General features: G+C 32.8%; 1 protein-coding gene across 3 annotated transcripts; it reads right to left on the minus strand.

Moving 5' to 3' along the window:
• Positions 1-1,001: 1,001 nt before the first annotated feature.
• On the minus strand, positions 1,002-14,195 carry LOC115722863 (myosin-1). 3 transcript variants are annotated; one of them, XM_030652201.2, is made up of 24 exons: positions 13,807-14,195; positions 12,743-13,119; positions 11,631-11,732; positions 11,399-11,542; positions 11,153-11,303; positions 11,015-11,042; positions 10,035-10,200; positions 9,817-9,880; positions 9,699-9,712; positions 9,539-9,623; positions 8,944-9,047; positions 8,696-8,834; positions 7,653-7,771; positions 6,954-7,106; positions 6,772-6,861; positions 6,071-6,148; positions 5,819-5,977; positions 4,727-4,933; positions 4,113-4,318; positions 3,862-3,997; positions 3,180-3,309; positions 2,940-3,086; positions 2,442-2,509; positions 1,002-2,057 (listed from the first exon to the last, which is right to left on the minus strand). In XM_030652201.2, exons 2-24 carry the CDS (start codon positions 13,112-13,114, stop codon positions 1,398-1,400), a joined length of 3,522 nt encoding a protein of 1,173 aa, XP_030508061.2. In that variant the 5' UTR covers positions 13,115-13,119; positions 13,807-14,195; the 3' UTR covers positions 1,002-1,397. The 3 variants fall into 3 exon arrangements, with proteins under 3 accessions (XP_030508061.2, XP_030508062.2, XP_030508063.1); XM_030652202.2 differs by having other exon boundaries at positions 12,743-13,129; XM_030652203.2 differs by lacking the exon at positions 13,807-14,195 and having other exon boundaries at positions 11,631-11,745; positions 12,743-12,908.
• Between the last annotated feature and the right edge of the window lie 1,201 nt (positions 14,196-15,396).

A 15,396-nucleotide genomic window follows, 5' to 3' on the forward strand; every position in this document is an offset into this window, starting at 1 on the left:
AAAACTAGAACAATGTTTCTATGCACGTGGCTCTAGATGAATTCAATTTTTTTTTTTTTGTTATTTGTGATTTGATATGAATAAATCCACCATATTAAAAATCCGGAAAATAACATTAATACAATAAAAGAAACATTAGCTAGTGTATTGATACATTTTTCTTCGGTTTTATACCTGATTTGGATTGATCAAGAACTCCAGATCTATTTCACAGATCTACATTTTATGAATTTAAAAATTGATATTATGAGAATTAGTTTTCTGCGATTTTAATCGTAATTCATGGTTAAATTTTAGTTTCAAACCAATTTTTCTGTCCGATTTTGCATAAATCTGAAATTGTATGTGTTTGGATTTCTTCCGGTCTTCATCTCAGGTGAAATCGCCAGGATTTATGGTGATTCTCCATCTAACTCGGTTTCTTTTCGATTGGCATGCTGGTCTGGTTAATGAAAATTATTGTTGTTGAAGAAGGTGGTTAGTAAGGCTGAATGATTAGAGCAAGAGATATTTTTGTAAATTTTTATTGTTAGACTGTATAAATGTTTATAAGGTCTGTACAATATATTTTTGTAATATTTTTACCATTTTAATATATACATGAAAAAATTCCTAAAAAAAATATAAACCCCATTAATTGTACACCCTTAAATTCATTTTCTTTCCGCAACTAACATGAAAATCTCAATATCTTGTCTTCCTCTCCTGTTTCTATTTCCTAGACATCAAATTTTATTTTTGTCAATAATCTTAATAGAGCGAGAAGTATTCATTAGAAATAAAGGTGTGTGTTGGAGGTTCTGGGTTCGAGTCCCAAGTTATGCATTGTATAATATATAAACGCTTAAATCAAAAAGAATTAAAATATATATGTAATTCCAAAATCCCATAGTATGACACCTTAATAACAATAAAAACACACCTTAATAGCATCGATCTACCCTTATGGCCCCTATGCAAATCAGAAATGAAAAACAGACTTTTTCATCAACCATGGCAAATGATTTGAAGCATTCGATGGCATTAAACTTCCACTGCGCTGTGATATTATTACAGCGAACAAATTACTCATCGATGATTTAGATCTCGCACTATAAATTAAAAATGATATACATATTAGAATAGGGTACCCTCTGTAGTGCACCATATTTGTTTGTAGCAATAACAAAACTCGTCACAACAAACCGTGGCCATAAACAGAAGGGGCTAGCAAAAACAATATGAGAACTAACCCAATTACAGATAATAAATCTGGTGATCCTTGCAGTATACCTTCATTTTAATCTCTTTGGCCCTCACCTTTCTTTATGAAAGAGACCTCATTTTCCAGATGTAGAAACTGCCAAAGGACTACTATATAATTAGCAACCACTGTATTCGAATTACATTATTCTGTTTCAACTCATCCTAGTGCTGTTCCTCCTTGTCCACCACTTCTTTTTCACCCGGTCAATAGCACCTTCATCGTTTCCAAGCTTGTGCAGAATGACCTTTGTTTCTCTCAGTCTTGACCCATAATCTTTCTTCCAAGCTTCAAACATTTGCTTCAACCTTCTGAGTTCTTTATCCGGATTTAGACTTGCATCAACCTGACCAGATTTAACCTCCACCAAGAACTTGGCATCGTCTCCAAAGACTTGGCTCCTTTGCTCGAATTCTTCAGCCAAGCGACTTATAACACTTAAACCTGCACTCATTGGTCTCAGCCCATTGCTCTCTTGGCCCTTATGATTACTGCCAGTGTCCCAGCTGCACTCTCGATCATCACTAGCGTTGACTGAGGCATCTGAGCTTCTTGCTGAATCATCAATTGCTAAACTCTTCTTAGCAATGGAGAGACTTGATTGTAGGGATCTCATTTGTTTCTGCCATACTTCTTCCATGGATTTCATTTTCAACTCATACTCTGACCACCGACTCTCATACTGTTGGAGACGCTGGTGAAGTATGTCGTTCTCCTCTTCCTTTTCCCGCAAAGCAGCCTCAGCCTTAAGAACACGACGTTGTAATTCAGCTAGTACAGATGCTTTTACAAGCACTTCATCTGACTCATTTGCCTGGAAGAACAAGTTAGCCATATAACATTAACAAACCAAATTGACTCAACAATCCATTGTAATACACACACATAAATATAGAATTGTGCAAAAGGGAATAGAACAGTAAGAGAGATGCCTTTGATTAAATAACGAATGTTCATTACAATAACTTTGGTAAAATTTCACCACCATTCTATAAAAGTAATGAATTCCATATTTATCTTTCCATTTTGTTTATTTTTTAGACTCATAAAAACAAGAAAATGAGAAACACAATAACTGTTTGAGTAACATATGGAACTGTTTCATTCAATGGAATGGACATGAAAAGTAGCATACTTCAAATGGAAACCAACAAAGCCATAATCAAATTCATATTAGCAATATAAAATAAAGGTATACCTTTGTACTAGTCAGTTTCAACAATCCAATATCACCAGAGTATCTTCTAACCAACCAGCCACGAATAGCTGCAAAAGGAAATCGTCAAGAATAATAAGCTTTAGTTTACAGTGTAGAGTCTGCTAGCCATGACCGTAAGGAATATCCAAGATTTGCATGCACTGATCTTAACAGTGATTCTAGTGTAATTCAAACATCATTATCATTGGGCATTAGCTCTTGTATCTGAACATGTTATATTTACACTGATGCGTTTCAGTAACAAGACAATTGATATCCTAAATTCAGGCTGCAAATAGATTGAAATGGAAATAAAACATAATAATGCAAAATTAAAACCAATAAATAGTTCTCCCCAAGAGGTATTTCATTGAACCAATTTTCTAATACTTATTTAAATTGATTGTAAGGAATAAAACAAATAAATAATTAAAGCAGAAAGCTAAGAGTTAGCATTCATCAGATACCATACAGTTTCAGGAGCTATAATCAATATACCTGATTGTATCACAATTGAGGCCCCATAAACTCTCTTCATAGTCTTCTCAGCAAGTCTGGTTTTAATCTTCCTTTGTATGATAACAGCGGCCCTATGCTTCTGTATTAAGACTTCATACTCTCTTCTAGCTTTCTCTCCACGTACAACTGTAACCAATGTGAAATATATATGTGTCATTAACTCATCTTCGTTGCAAATACTATCTGCTAAAAAAAGAAAAAACAATCATAAATACATACATGATTGAAGTGTGTCTATTCCACTCCTAAGCTCCTTCAGATAACGGCGAGCTTGGTGCCCTCTAAAACAGCTTTGAACACGCAGAACACCATGTAGGGTACGGTTTCTTGTGTCCTCTAGCACCCCAATCTGCATTGAATATGCGCACCATTTAAAGTCACTAAAATTTACGCATTTTAAGAATATGAAATATTTACTCAGAACATAAGAATGTGCAAAAAATAGAAGTTCACGGCATTCAATAATTAGCAAAATATTTATCAACATTTGTAAATTATATTTAAACTGTCACATAAAAAATGCTTTCTGCTGAGAATTTCTCTTCTTAATAGTTTAATCTCTTAACTGTACATTACACACATAAAAAGGTTGATTGACACAGCATAATTACGGCTTCGATAAGATCCTCTCTTTCCCTCCCATTTTTTTCCAAAGATACTTCTTTGTGTTAATAATGAGAAATATACAAAGTCAAGAGACCAACTTTGACCTCTAAGTATCTGAATACATTCTTTCCCTCCCATTTTAAATGTAGAAAACACATGAGCTAAAATTGATGCAATATAAAGTTAAATTACAATTTCCAATTTCACAGCTCAAATATAAGGATCCTACATTAACTAAGTGGGTTTAACAAGATTCATACATTAAAAACTTTATATTCCTCACCAACATTCGTACCTGTCCAGTTCGGAAAAACAATTTTGTGTAGCCAACTTGAAACATCTCAGGCAGAATGTCGAACTGATGAAGAATTGCAACAGAAACACTAAGTGGATCCTGTGATGCAACATTCTCCGACAGAAGAAAACCATATCTAACATGATTCAATACATACATCACAATACAAAGAAAAAGAGGAATAGGTTAGATAAACTGCATACATGAGACACAAAATAACCTTAACATGTGAAAGTATTCTGTATTGTTACCTTCTTGAAAATTTCTGGTGTGACATTCTTGTAGGAAAACCAGATCTTGATATTCGAACCACTTCTAAAACTCCACAACATCTAAGCTGCTGCAGCACAAGTTCTTGCTCGTATAATCCAGGAGACTGAAGATTGTTTGGCTTAATACAGCGAATGAAATGTGGCGTGGTACTTTCTAGACGTTGCATCAACTGGAATAATTGACTCTAAATACCAAAACAGAACATAGTTAATGATAGACCGTAAATATTAGGCAAGGTTTTTAACTTCTTTAATATTTTCAGTTTTTGTAGCAGAACATTATTTGACAGTTTGTCAGTTTCTTTTTTTATGCATGTCATGCACTACATATTTTCCCATTCCATTTTCTCTTGGTTAACTAACCAAATCCAATGCTTCCTTTTTAATACTTGGACCAAGAGAAACTGTCCTATTTGTTTGACACATAATTACTACAGTTGCAAAAATAAAATGCAGAAAGCAAGCAAAAACAAAATCTGTAGAACTGAAATTTTGAAATAAAAAATTGTAAATGCTCATCATTCAAAACACAAATTGTGGATCAAAATAATATGAAACTAAGTACTTAGCATAGTGTCAAATATGTAATATACCTTGAATTTTGTCGCAACACTTAATTTTTGGGAATCCGCACCACCTGATTTGTACAAAGGACCAACAACAGGTTTCTCAGATTGAGCAAGCATATTCGAAGCAAATTTCTGAGGAAGGTGGCATGAGCATGAAGATAGAAGTTGAATGGAATCCATATGTAGCAAGTCCCTGTTCTTCTCCAGAAACCCACTTGTGTCATAGGAGACCTGAGTTAAGAAACAAACAAGTGATATTATTAAGCAGGCAGGCACCAAAAAACAATTGTAAGACTAGGAACATCTACAAGGGTGGAAGGACTGTCTAGTAATCAAAGAATAAAATCATAATAATTGCCAATTAAGAAACGTCACCAGAAAAGTTATAAGCAAGCACCAAAAACTCAAATTTGCATAGCATAACTCAATTGGGTTTCAAAAACAGATTAATTTAATTTCAAATATAGCTTAACTAGGAAACCTCTAACGACTCCAGGTAATAAGAGAAATTAATACAAAGAGGGAAAGTTGATGTTTGTGCTTAAAGAGCATATGAATTAAAATTTTATGCCTCTAATTTCCAAAATTGCAAAACAGACTATGCTTGAATATCCATTTTGGACCTAAATGGCCCTCAAACAATTCCTACTCCACTCTCTCTTTCTCATTCCCTCAAAAAAATGAGAAATGTAGTGATGTGTATATATTTAAATCACAAATGTATACTAGTGATGTGTATACATTTAAAGCATAAAAGTAAAACCTAGAAAAAAAAAAAACATTTGAATAGTATGACAATCCCATACTCATGACAATATTACCTCATACCTCCATACCAAACTACCCTTCGTTGGTGCCTCTAAATATTATTTGATTGAAACTAAAGTATAAAGTGACACAAATGGTGTGTGTGTGTGTGTGTGGTTGAGAGAGAGAGAGAGAGAGAGAGAGAGAGAGAGAGAGAGAGAGAGAGAGAGAGAGAGAGAGAGAGAGAGAGGAAGACTACTACAAAAAGGTCAAACATAATAGAGAATGAACAGCATTCAAGAATTTCAGTAGTTTCCTGAATAATGGAAGAGAATAGAATAATGACCATTTGTGAAAAGGTAAACATACCTCCCCTGCATAATGACGGACAGCAAATGCTTTGTCTCGTTCTCCTCTAAAACAAGAGTTTGATTTCAGATGCTGCTTAAGCTTGTTAGCAAATGTCAAGTCTGTGCCATTAGGAAAGGTGGACTCTTCGTCTAAGAGGGAGAGTAGTCCTAATGGTTTCTGGATTTAAAAGAACATCAAGAAAATGATACTCTATAATGATTACATACATTTTTAACTCATGGAAAATATTCAACAAGCTTCAATACTGACCTTTTCAAAAAGACCAAGACAGTCTTGGTTGTCTTCAAACTCAACTTTAGTCCAGTCAATCCCATCCTGGATGTATTCCTGTAAATAAACATAATAAGATGAGATTGACATTAATATTTCTCAAGGGAAGCAAAACAACATAAATAAGGAATTTTAAAAATAGTAGAGGGTGGAATGGAATCCCAAAATGAAAACTCAAAATATTCAAGAAGAAACACAGTTCTGCATATGTATATATGCTTTATCACCATAGTTTTAGATGCCAATCAAGATAATTGCACAAAGCAGTTGCCCCTAGCAACAGTCATTTCAGAATCATACCCATATTATTAGCATTAAAATTCTGAATAGCCAAATAAATAAAAATAAAATAGTGCAGTTTGAACTGAGTTTGAACGCAAGGTCTCATACTGCCTCATTCCATTTCATCCTTTCCAAAAGCAAGTGATATCTCATCAATCATCATCATGTTAGTACTTATACTTTAACAAAATCTGGCTTTTATAAGCAAGTAGCGTATTATTCCTTATTTATTATCTTCTAGCCAAAAAATTATACACACTGAAACTGATTTATATAACAACTATCAGAAAAGAAATATAACAACTATCAGAAAAGAATGAAACAATGCAGGACCAACAATCTCCGAATCAATGGTGAGATGAAGTAATATTCTTACTATTCAAATATAAAATAGTTACCTCCTGCTCTAACTTGAATAAATGACGATTGAAATGTTGCTGCAATCTCTCATTCGCATAATTAATGCAGAACTGTTCAAAACTATTCCTCTGTAGAACAAAGTACAGGGCACAAAACTTTATGTTACATTTATATATATGGAGAAAGCAAGTTTGATAGTAAGAGCATAGCTGAAACATACATCGAATGATTCAAAACCATAGATATCAAGAATGCTGATGGATCTGCCAGTACGCCGTTTTCCTACTGCAAGTGATTTGTTAATTTGTTCAACCAACCATTCAAAAAGACATGCATAAATGGACTTTGCCAGAGCATCCCTTGTGTCAGTTGCCTGGGTAAAAATCAGAAATACGATTGTAAGGAGACAGATAAAGAAACAGAAAATTTAGAAATATATCAAATAATAGTATGGCATCATATTAATGAGGGAGGGTGGTGGTCTATGTTAGAACATGCCCATAAGTGAAATAAAAGTATATATAATCAAATTGTGACCTAATCACATGCATGAAATTGAGCAGTTAGGAAGAGCCTCAACATATTTTCCAGGAATCTGGTATTGTGGAATTCAATTCCAAAACATCTATGAGGCATTAAGATCATAAGGACAATCTGCCTTAAATACAGTATTCAAAACTGTAAAAAGGGAAACTAATAACAAACAAATGATCTTCAATTGAAACTCAGCCTGCTCATTATGGACCAATTTCTAGAACGATCTTTAAATAATAAATTAATAATGAGATGCAATTTCCAGAAATAAATATGTAAAAGGACAGTAACTCACTTAACTCCCATTTTACATGACTATCTACTAAATCTGTATTATATATTATCTAAAATACAAACACATAATGTCCCATAATCAAATTCTTACTTGTGATAGATTCAGCTTTTGAATGATATTATCATTCCCCACTTTCATTTTACGAGTTGACAAAGCTAGCTTAAGCTCCTCAACATCACATCCAATCAAATCAGCAACAGTAATAAGACCTGAAAATGAAACTTCCTTTAGCAAAGAACAAAGATCAACCACAAAAACAAAGTAATTTTGCAGTAGTTTCTTATGTTTTCTTGCTAATCTCTAACTTAGGAGACAAGGTTTTAAGGTTTTTTTTTTTTTTGAGATAAACAAGGTTTTAAGGTTGAGTGTGAAGAGTTTTTGTTTTTGTTTTCTGGTTTCCCCTGTTTCTCATGTCATCACGGTTTTCCTCCGGCATAAGCAAGGACTCTCAATAAACTTGAAAGGAGGTCAGTTTTGAATTCTTGTCTCTTTTTCAAAAAAAACAAACAACAAAAAAAAAACCACAAAAACAAAGTTTGTGAAGGCATATTTTCTACCATAAGAACGTACATCAGGTTATTAGGACAAAAAGTGAGGAAACTTAATTATGCCAGCATCAAATGACCATCGGAATAACATATTTGCTTCTCACACACATAAACAGGTATCAAATTAAGACTATAATATTGTTGTGTAAGCATTTTGACTAGCACTTTAAAAAGATTGCTATTGAATGTTGAGAGTACAACTCTAAACCAAAATGATATTTTCACAGTTATGCAAGGCTATTAAAAGACTATATGGAAAAAAATAAATAAATAAATAAAAAATAAGAAGACTATACAGAAGTTGGTCCTTTCTCGTACAATACATAATGCACCAAGTAAACATTCTCCCAATTTTTTTACGAAAAAAAAAAGTATATATATAAATATTACCGTCAATTCTTTAATTTAACAATTACTTAGATACGTAAGCTTACTGTTGCAATATATTCTACTTTTAAAAGTAGTTATTATATCAGTACTACGTAAACAGCAGCAGTACCACGAATGACAGCTCATTATAGAAAATCATATTTAAGAACTTGCAAAGACTGTTATTCAACAAGATTTTCATCTGCCAGAACTTACTTTCATCTGCGAGAACTTCAACATGATTCTCATTATCTATCACATTAAATGAGATGTTTCCCAGCCACAATACTGCAGTAAGCATTGCAAATACACTCTGTTGATCTTCTTTGCTTATATGAACAACATCCAGAGCTTCCTGAAATGGCAACCATGCCGAGTTCAAATGCAGAAGTAAATATATTTTTACATAACAATAAAAAGGTAAGAGTTTTTTGTGTACAAAAAATTGAAATGAGAAAAGGTACCATGACAATTTGAAATTGTTCAGCATCATTAACACCCGTAATTGAATAACAATTGCTTTGACTCAGATATTTATATTCGCTTGCACTCTTCAAATTCAGCTTTTCTGAAACAGAAAATCAAACAAAGAAAAAGTAAAATAACAGAAAGAATATATATATATATAAAGGACACAATTCAAAATAATTAAAATCCACAAAACTAGTGAATGAGTTGCAGAATTAGCATCATACTGATACTTAGAAGCAATTGATGAAAGGAAGAGAGATATAAACAACATATATGTCAATTAACCCTTAAGTTTTCAGTAGACCTAATAGAGTAAAGGAAAAAGGAAAACAACAAATTATATTGCTAAAGTTTTACCCATCAGACACATAATAATTTAGGCAGTCCTTTTGAAAGCCGCCTAATGTTATACAACTTATCACAAAAAATGAAAAAGGTGGCATCATCACATTTGCGAAGGCTACTTAAAAGTTTAAAATTAATTTAATTGCACAAATAAGAGCATAATCATGTTGAATTTGTAGTATGACACAGCAATACCCATGAGACATGGTTAAAATATCAATACAATTGGTCATAAATAGTTACCTCTGAGCGTAAGAGGAGCCCCAGCACAAAGCTGATAAAAGATATGGTACGACCTTTCACCATCGGTGCATTGGACCACCCTAGACTGTAACGGAAACCCAAATTAATAATCCAAAGTAGTTAAGTAAACTCACCACATCATCAAGGGGGAAATAATTACCTTTTCAAGCAAAACTGCATAAAAGATGTGAAAGAAATAATCAATAATCAGCTTTAAAATTTATAACATAAATTAATAAATGAACTTCAACCAATTGAGAAAAAAAAAAACAACATACAAGTTTGAATTCTTGCGCCAGATATTTTTCCAGTTTCACTAAAGTAGATCTCAATCAACTTTCCCTGCAACATTTTCACTCTGATAGTCATATTTATGTAACAAATAAAATTACAATTTTATTCTATTTCTTAATGATCCATGAATACAGGCCCTAACCTAACCATAAGAAAAATGCATTGACCTAAAGAACATTTTTGTGAAGGACAAAGAGCTTACAAAGCGACTGGAGTTGTCGTTTCTTAATGTTTTGGCATTTCCAAAGGCTTCTAGAATCGGGTTAGTTTTCAATATTTCATACTCTATCCCACTTCCCCCTCCAAGTGCAGCTAAATATTGCATTGCTATTTTTGCCGTCTCAGTTTTTCCTGCTCCACTTTCACCACTGCAAAAGGTAAAGATTGTACAAACTAAAAATGTAACTTTAAGAAAATCACAACACACTCTAACCCATTAGTAAATTGTGATCCATAGTTTTGAAACCTTAAAATGCCATGGCATTTTTATTTTTAGGTTAACAGAAGCTTATGTTAAATAAAATAAAACTTTCTCGCTATGTCCAACATAAACACATTCACATGTCTCCTCTGGTTCGATGTAGAAGTACAATACATCTGAAATGGTAAAGAAGCTTAAGATAAACCAACTCCTTCTCTCAATAATTTAAGATTTCTTCCATGGGGAAACAAATACACCATACAACCTCTAAGTTCACTAGTTACCTAATGTCATTTTGAGGTTAATAGCTTCAAAGGTTTCAAGACCGTATGAAATACAACTTGTATAGCTATGTCTCGTATTCACACTTTTGGCTGCACATACTTGGCACACTTGATCTATACTAACTTCATTATAAAGATAAACCTAGATTGCAACATATTCTTCCACATAAAAGATTATAACGATTTATATTTTTAACTTCTCTATGTTTAGAAAATCCAAATCATTCAAGTATGACCGAACCCACTAATTCTTATAAATCTCTCACTTAAACATCACCGGACCCTCATTCAAGCATGACTGAACCCATTAATTTTTATAAATCTGCCACTTAAACATCACCGGACCAAAGTAAGATGTGTAAAACATATAAAACATGTAAAACAACAGATAAAATTAGAGTTAAAGAATGTAAATAAGCAATCAGCAAACTGGCAACATCAACATTATAACAAAATGGAAGGGAATTGATCACTAACCTTATAATGATAGACTGATTTACTTCATCTGGAAAAAAGTATGTCAGATTAGGACTATTAACAGCTAATGACAATTCTTAAGGTGAGATTCATGTGACGAAAAGAATAATCTTGTAAATATTGAAAGAGTAAAGGAACCTCTTATCATCTCCCGGATTGCTGTGTCCGTAATGGCATACACATGTGGGTTGTCATTTTTTTTCCGCTTATATGCTTCTATATATTCATTTCCATATAAAGGAACTTTCTTAAATGGATTAATAGCAACCAACACTGGTCCTGCTTTTGTCTGCAAGGAATACAATCAAAATTTAAAGACATTAGAGAAGAGAGATTTCCAAGGAAACGACAATAAAAAAAATTACCACAAATTTGAGAACATACATAAATCATATTTTGATTGTATCTGTACTGGAGATTGTACAACACTGATGGTTCATTTAGATAGCTTAGCTGCATGAGATCATCTACACCATCAAGGATATCAGGATTTGCTGGGACCAAACTTTCAGTTTGTACCTTTAAAACCTACAAAGTGACATTGAAATAAAATTTAATCATACATCTCACGAAAAGAAAATTAAATCTCAACTCAAATTATATGTAGCTCTCTTACTTTCTCATCAGGCAGTGCAATGACAGATTCAGTCCCCGAGATTGACAATGTTTTCGCAAGCTCCCATCTCCCACTTGGAAGTTGAAACCAAGATTGAAGCTTCTGAAACAATAAACTTAAGAAGTAGGTAACAGAAATTAATAAAAACTACGTACTATGTTCATAAACTGAGCTCCAGGAATCATCAATTACTTTTTGAAACCAGTTCATAAATTACCACTAAACTGCTATAACTTTGTAACAAAATTTGGATCGCTCATGTCAGCTATTTCCTCAAAAATTAGAAGAATTTTAAAGTACAATTGCAATTACGAGACAATGACAAGAGCCAAAAAGCAACAACATTCATACAGATTAAAATCAAGACTTAGAGATGAAGAATTTTTTTTCCATCAAAAAAAAAATCAAGAGTTAGAGTACACAACAGCGGAAAACCATAATCTGCAAGTACAAACCACCACTATACAAGAAAAAGATCAGCAACGGATTAGACAATAAATATAAAACTGTAGTTTGGGATTTTTTTTTTTTGGGGGGGGCGCCAAAGGAAGACGATTTAATTTGATAGAAGTGCAAAAGCATACATACAGTTCAAGTCTAGATCATATAATGTAGACTCATTGTGTATAACAACATCAATAAAAGAATCTGTAAAACATCAATCTGGTATCTACTAAACACAAGGCAAAGAGCGCTTATGTGTTATTAATAAATATACAACTGAAATGGGAAGGGAGGGCAGAGGAAAAAAGCCTATAGCAGAAAGACTCAGACAGTTACTAAACATTGAAGCAAAATGCATAGGCATCAACAGGTTAATAATATCATGTACTAATTAAAAATGAACGAATGTTCCATCAAAAAATAAAAATAAAATAAAATTGTTAAGATAAACAGTAAGTTATAATCTGTTCAACTTTGATGTTGCAAATATCTACAACATCTGCAAAATTAGCCCAAACACCCACAGTACCACAGTACTTGAGTAGTGAGTAAAATACATAATGAACATCATCATTTCATGAGTACTACCCCATAGAAGAAAATGAATTACATATGCAGACAAGAACTGCTATTATTATCTGGAATTTAAAAAGAAGCCAGAAAAGTACCTTCTTCGCAGCATAGGAGTTGGTATCACCCCACCTGTGTTCACTGCGAGATGCAGAGACGGATGGCACAGGCGGAGCTACAGAGTCTGAATCTTCATCACCACTTGAGGGTCTCTCTTCAACTGAAACTACGTTTGTACCATATGGTGAATCCTCATTCACTTGGTCCATGCTTCCAACACCATTGTCAACAACCACGTCCCCTGAATCACTATTTTCAGGTATACTTGATGAGGTCATATCACTGTGTCCTAACTTTGCATCCCCAAACTTCCCAAATTGATCGGAGGTCGGGGAACCCATGAGCCTTAAATCACCAGGCAATGATTTGATCGATTGGAAATTTGGCGGAGGACGGGATTTCTGGGACATTTTCCCTGAATAATTCTGAAAATCATAAATATCAAGTAATCGGATAGAATTGGGATCAAAAAGCTTACTTTTGAGCTAAATAAAAAAGCCTACAAAACTTTAGCAAGGTCCCACTGAAGGACTAATCAGACGACAATAATGGCGGGGACCATGATACAAGGTTTAGACCCAAGTGCTCTACTCTTATGGGTCGCAATTGAAGAGCCTAACACCTAAAGATGCTTGCTTAAATCCTCAAAGTTTATCGAAATAATCAGGACAAGTCGGTACCCATATACCAAGTAAAATCAACAAAAGAATATGCTTGTTTTTTGGTAAGAAAATCTATTTTGACATGCTGGGACGGTTCACAAGGTCTTTGAATCTACAACACAGCCTCTAAATCCAAGTAACTTGCTAATGTTCTTTTACAGCTCTAGATCTTACATTCGAACCATCGTTTGGTTGGTGAGAAAAAATAAAACAGAAAAGGCAAACAACCTGCCTTAGAACTAAACTGTTTGAAACAAAATCCTCAATTGAACTCAACAACTTATCCCAAAAAGAACAAACTATACAAATTTTAAATCAACGAAAAATATTTTCCAGATTCCCAGTTTTCTTCTTTCCTTTTATTTTCGCTAAAACTCGAAACAAAGACTTGAAATTTTTCACGAACACGAATTCCAATGAACTGATGCCGATCCACTAACCTCAAAAGAAAAAGCCAAAACTGGTTCAGAATTCCTGCCCAAATCTCCGATCGACGGAAGAAAGCACTGAATATCTCCTCAAAACTCAGCAAAACAGTTTATTACTTATCGAAGTTCTGAGCTTTAACGAGGAAAGTTCCAAGACCGTGTAAAACCAAACTTGGAGAGTTAAACCCTAGAAATCTTCAAATGGTTGTGATGAGCAATGAAGCTGAAGAGTGAGTTTCTGACAATGGGTGTTTGGAGTCCGAGAAAGTGAGGAGGGAAAATGAAAGAAAATCTAAGGCGTGTGAGGAAGAAGCAGCTTTTTTTTTTTCTTTTTTCTTTTTTCTTTTTTCTTTTTCTTTTTAACATTTCACAATTCACAGTGACAGAATCAAAAGAAAATTGGATTTTAAAATTTGAATTTTATATTAAATTGGATTTAATATATATTTATTTATATGGCATTTAAATTTCGGAATTTTGGTACCAACCAAATTTAAACCAACATCTTTTAACGGTTTCTATGTACTTATTTGATTGACAATATTACCCTCTATCCAAATAACACTAAAACCGATCTTATAAAATAAATATTTTACTGGTCTAAATTAATTTAAAACAAATTTTAAAAAAAAATAACGGTAAACGTTAGGAATTTGTTTTTGTTTATTTTGTGTTAAACAATAAGTAGTGTTTTTTCAACCAAAAAAACAATTAAGTAGTGTTATTCATAGGTGCCATTTTAATAATTTGATTAATTGGAATATTAAAGTGGAAAATATAATTCTAAAAATTTATAATTATATTTAGATGTACATGATAATATTTATTTAAATTAATGTTGGTTAAATTATATTGTTTGGTTGATTACATAAATCTCATAAATTGTTGTAATAAGTTAGATTAAAATTATTATGCAAGTTCATTGTGTTAAGATTGAACAGAATGTTTAGAGTTTACCTTTTCAAAATATTTTAAAATTACTATGTTATGAGTTAATCTTATAACTAAATTAATAATTTTCCTAGCTTAAAACTGTTTTAACTTCATACCAAAGATTAGCATTTCCCAAAAAAATATTACATCATACCGAACATAGGTTTTAGATAATTTTGAGAATCATGTGATAGTTATAGAAGTTTCATACATTATTTTCTCTTATTAGCTACAATATTACTACCAACGTTAACAAATTATAAATTTTGTAACAAATCATGTTAACAAATATAAATTTTGTTCAAAAGAGATAAATATAAGAAAAGCTAATTAGGATTTTTTCACCTCTAACTTTGACATGTACCAAATCATGCTCTCTGAACTTTTAAGGTCGTTAAAAATGCTCCCTGAATTATTGAGATTGTTGAATTTAAGGACTTTTGTCTAATTTTAGTAAAAAAATTCTAATATGGATAAAAGTTCAGAAGGTATGATTTAGTACATGTCAAAGTTCGAGGGGCATGATTTGGTAGATATCAAAGTCTGGGGAGTCTGGTTTAGTACATAAACAACTACTGAAATAGTAAAATTGAATGAAATTAGACAAAAGTCTTTAAATCTAACAATCTCAATAGTTCAGAGGGAATTTTTCACGACCAAAAAAGCTCA

Source organism: Cannabis sativa, chromosome 9 (genome assembly GCF_029168945.1).
Source record: "Cannabis sativa cultivar Pink pepper isolate KNU-18-1 chromosome 9, ASM2916894v1, whole genome shotgun sequence".
In the NCBI taxonomy this organism is placed as follows: domain Eukaryota; kingdom Viridiplantae; phylum Streptophyta; class Magnoliopsida; order Rosales; family Cannabaceae; genus Cannabis; species Cannabis sativa.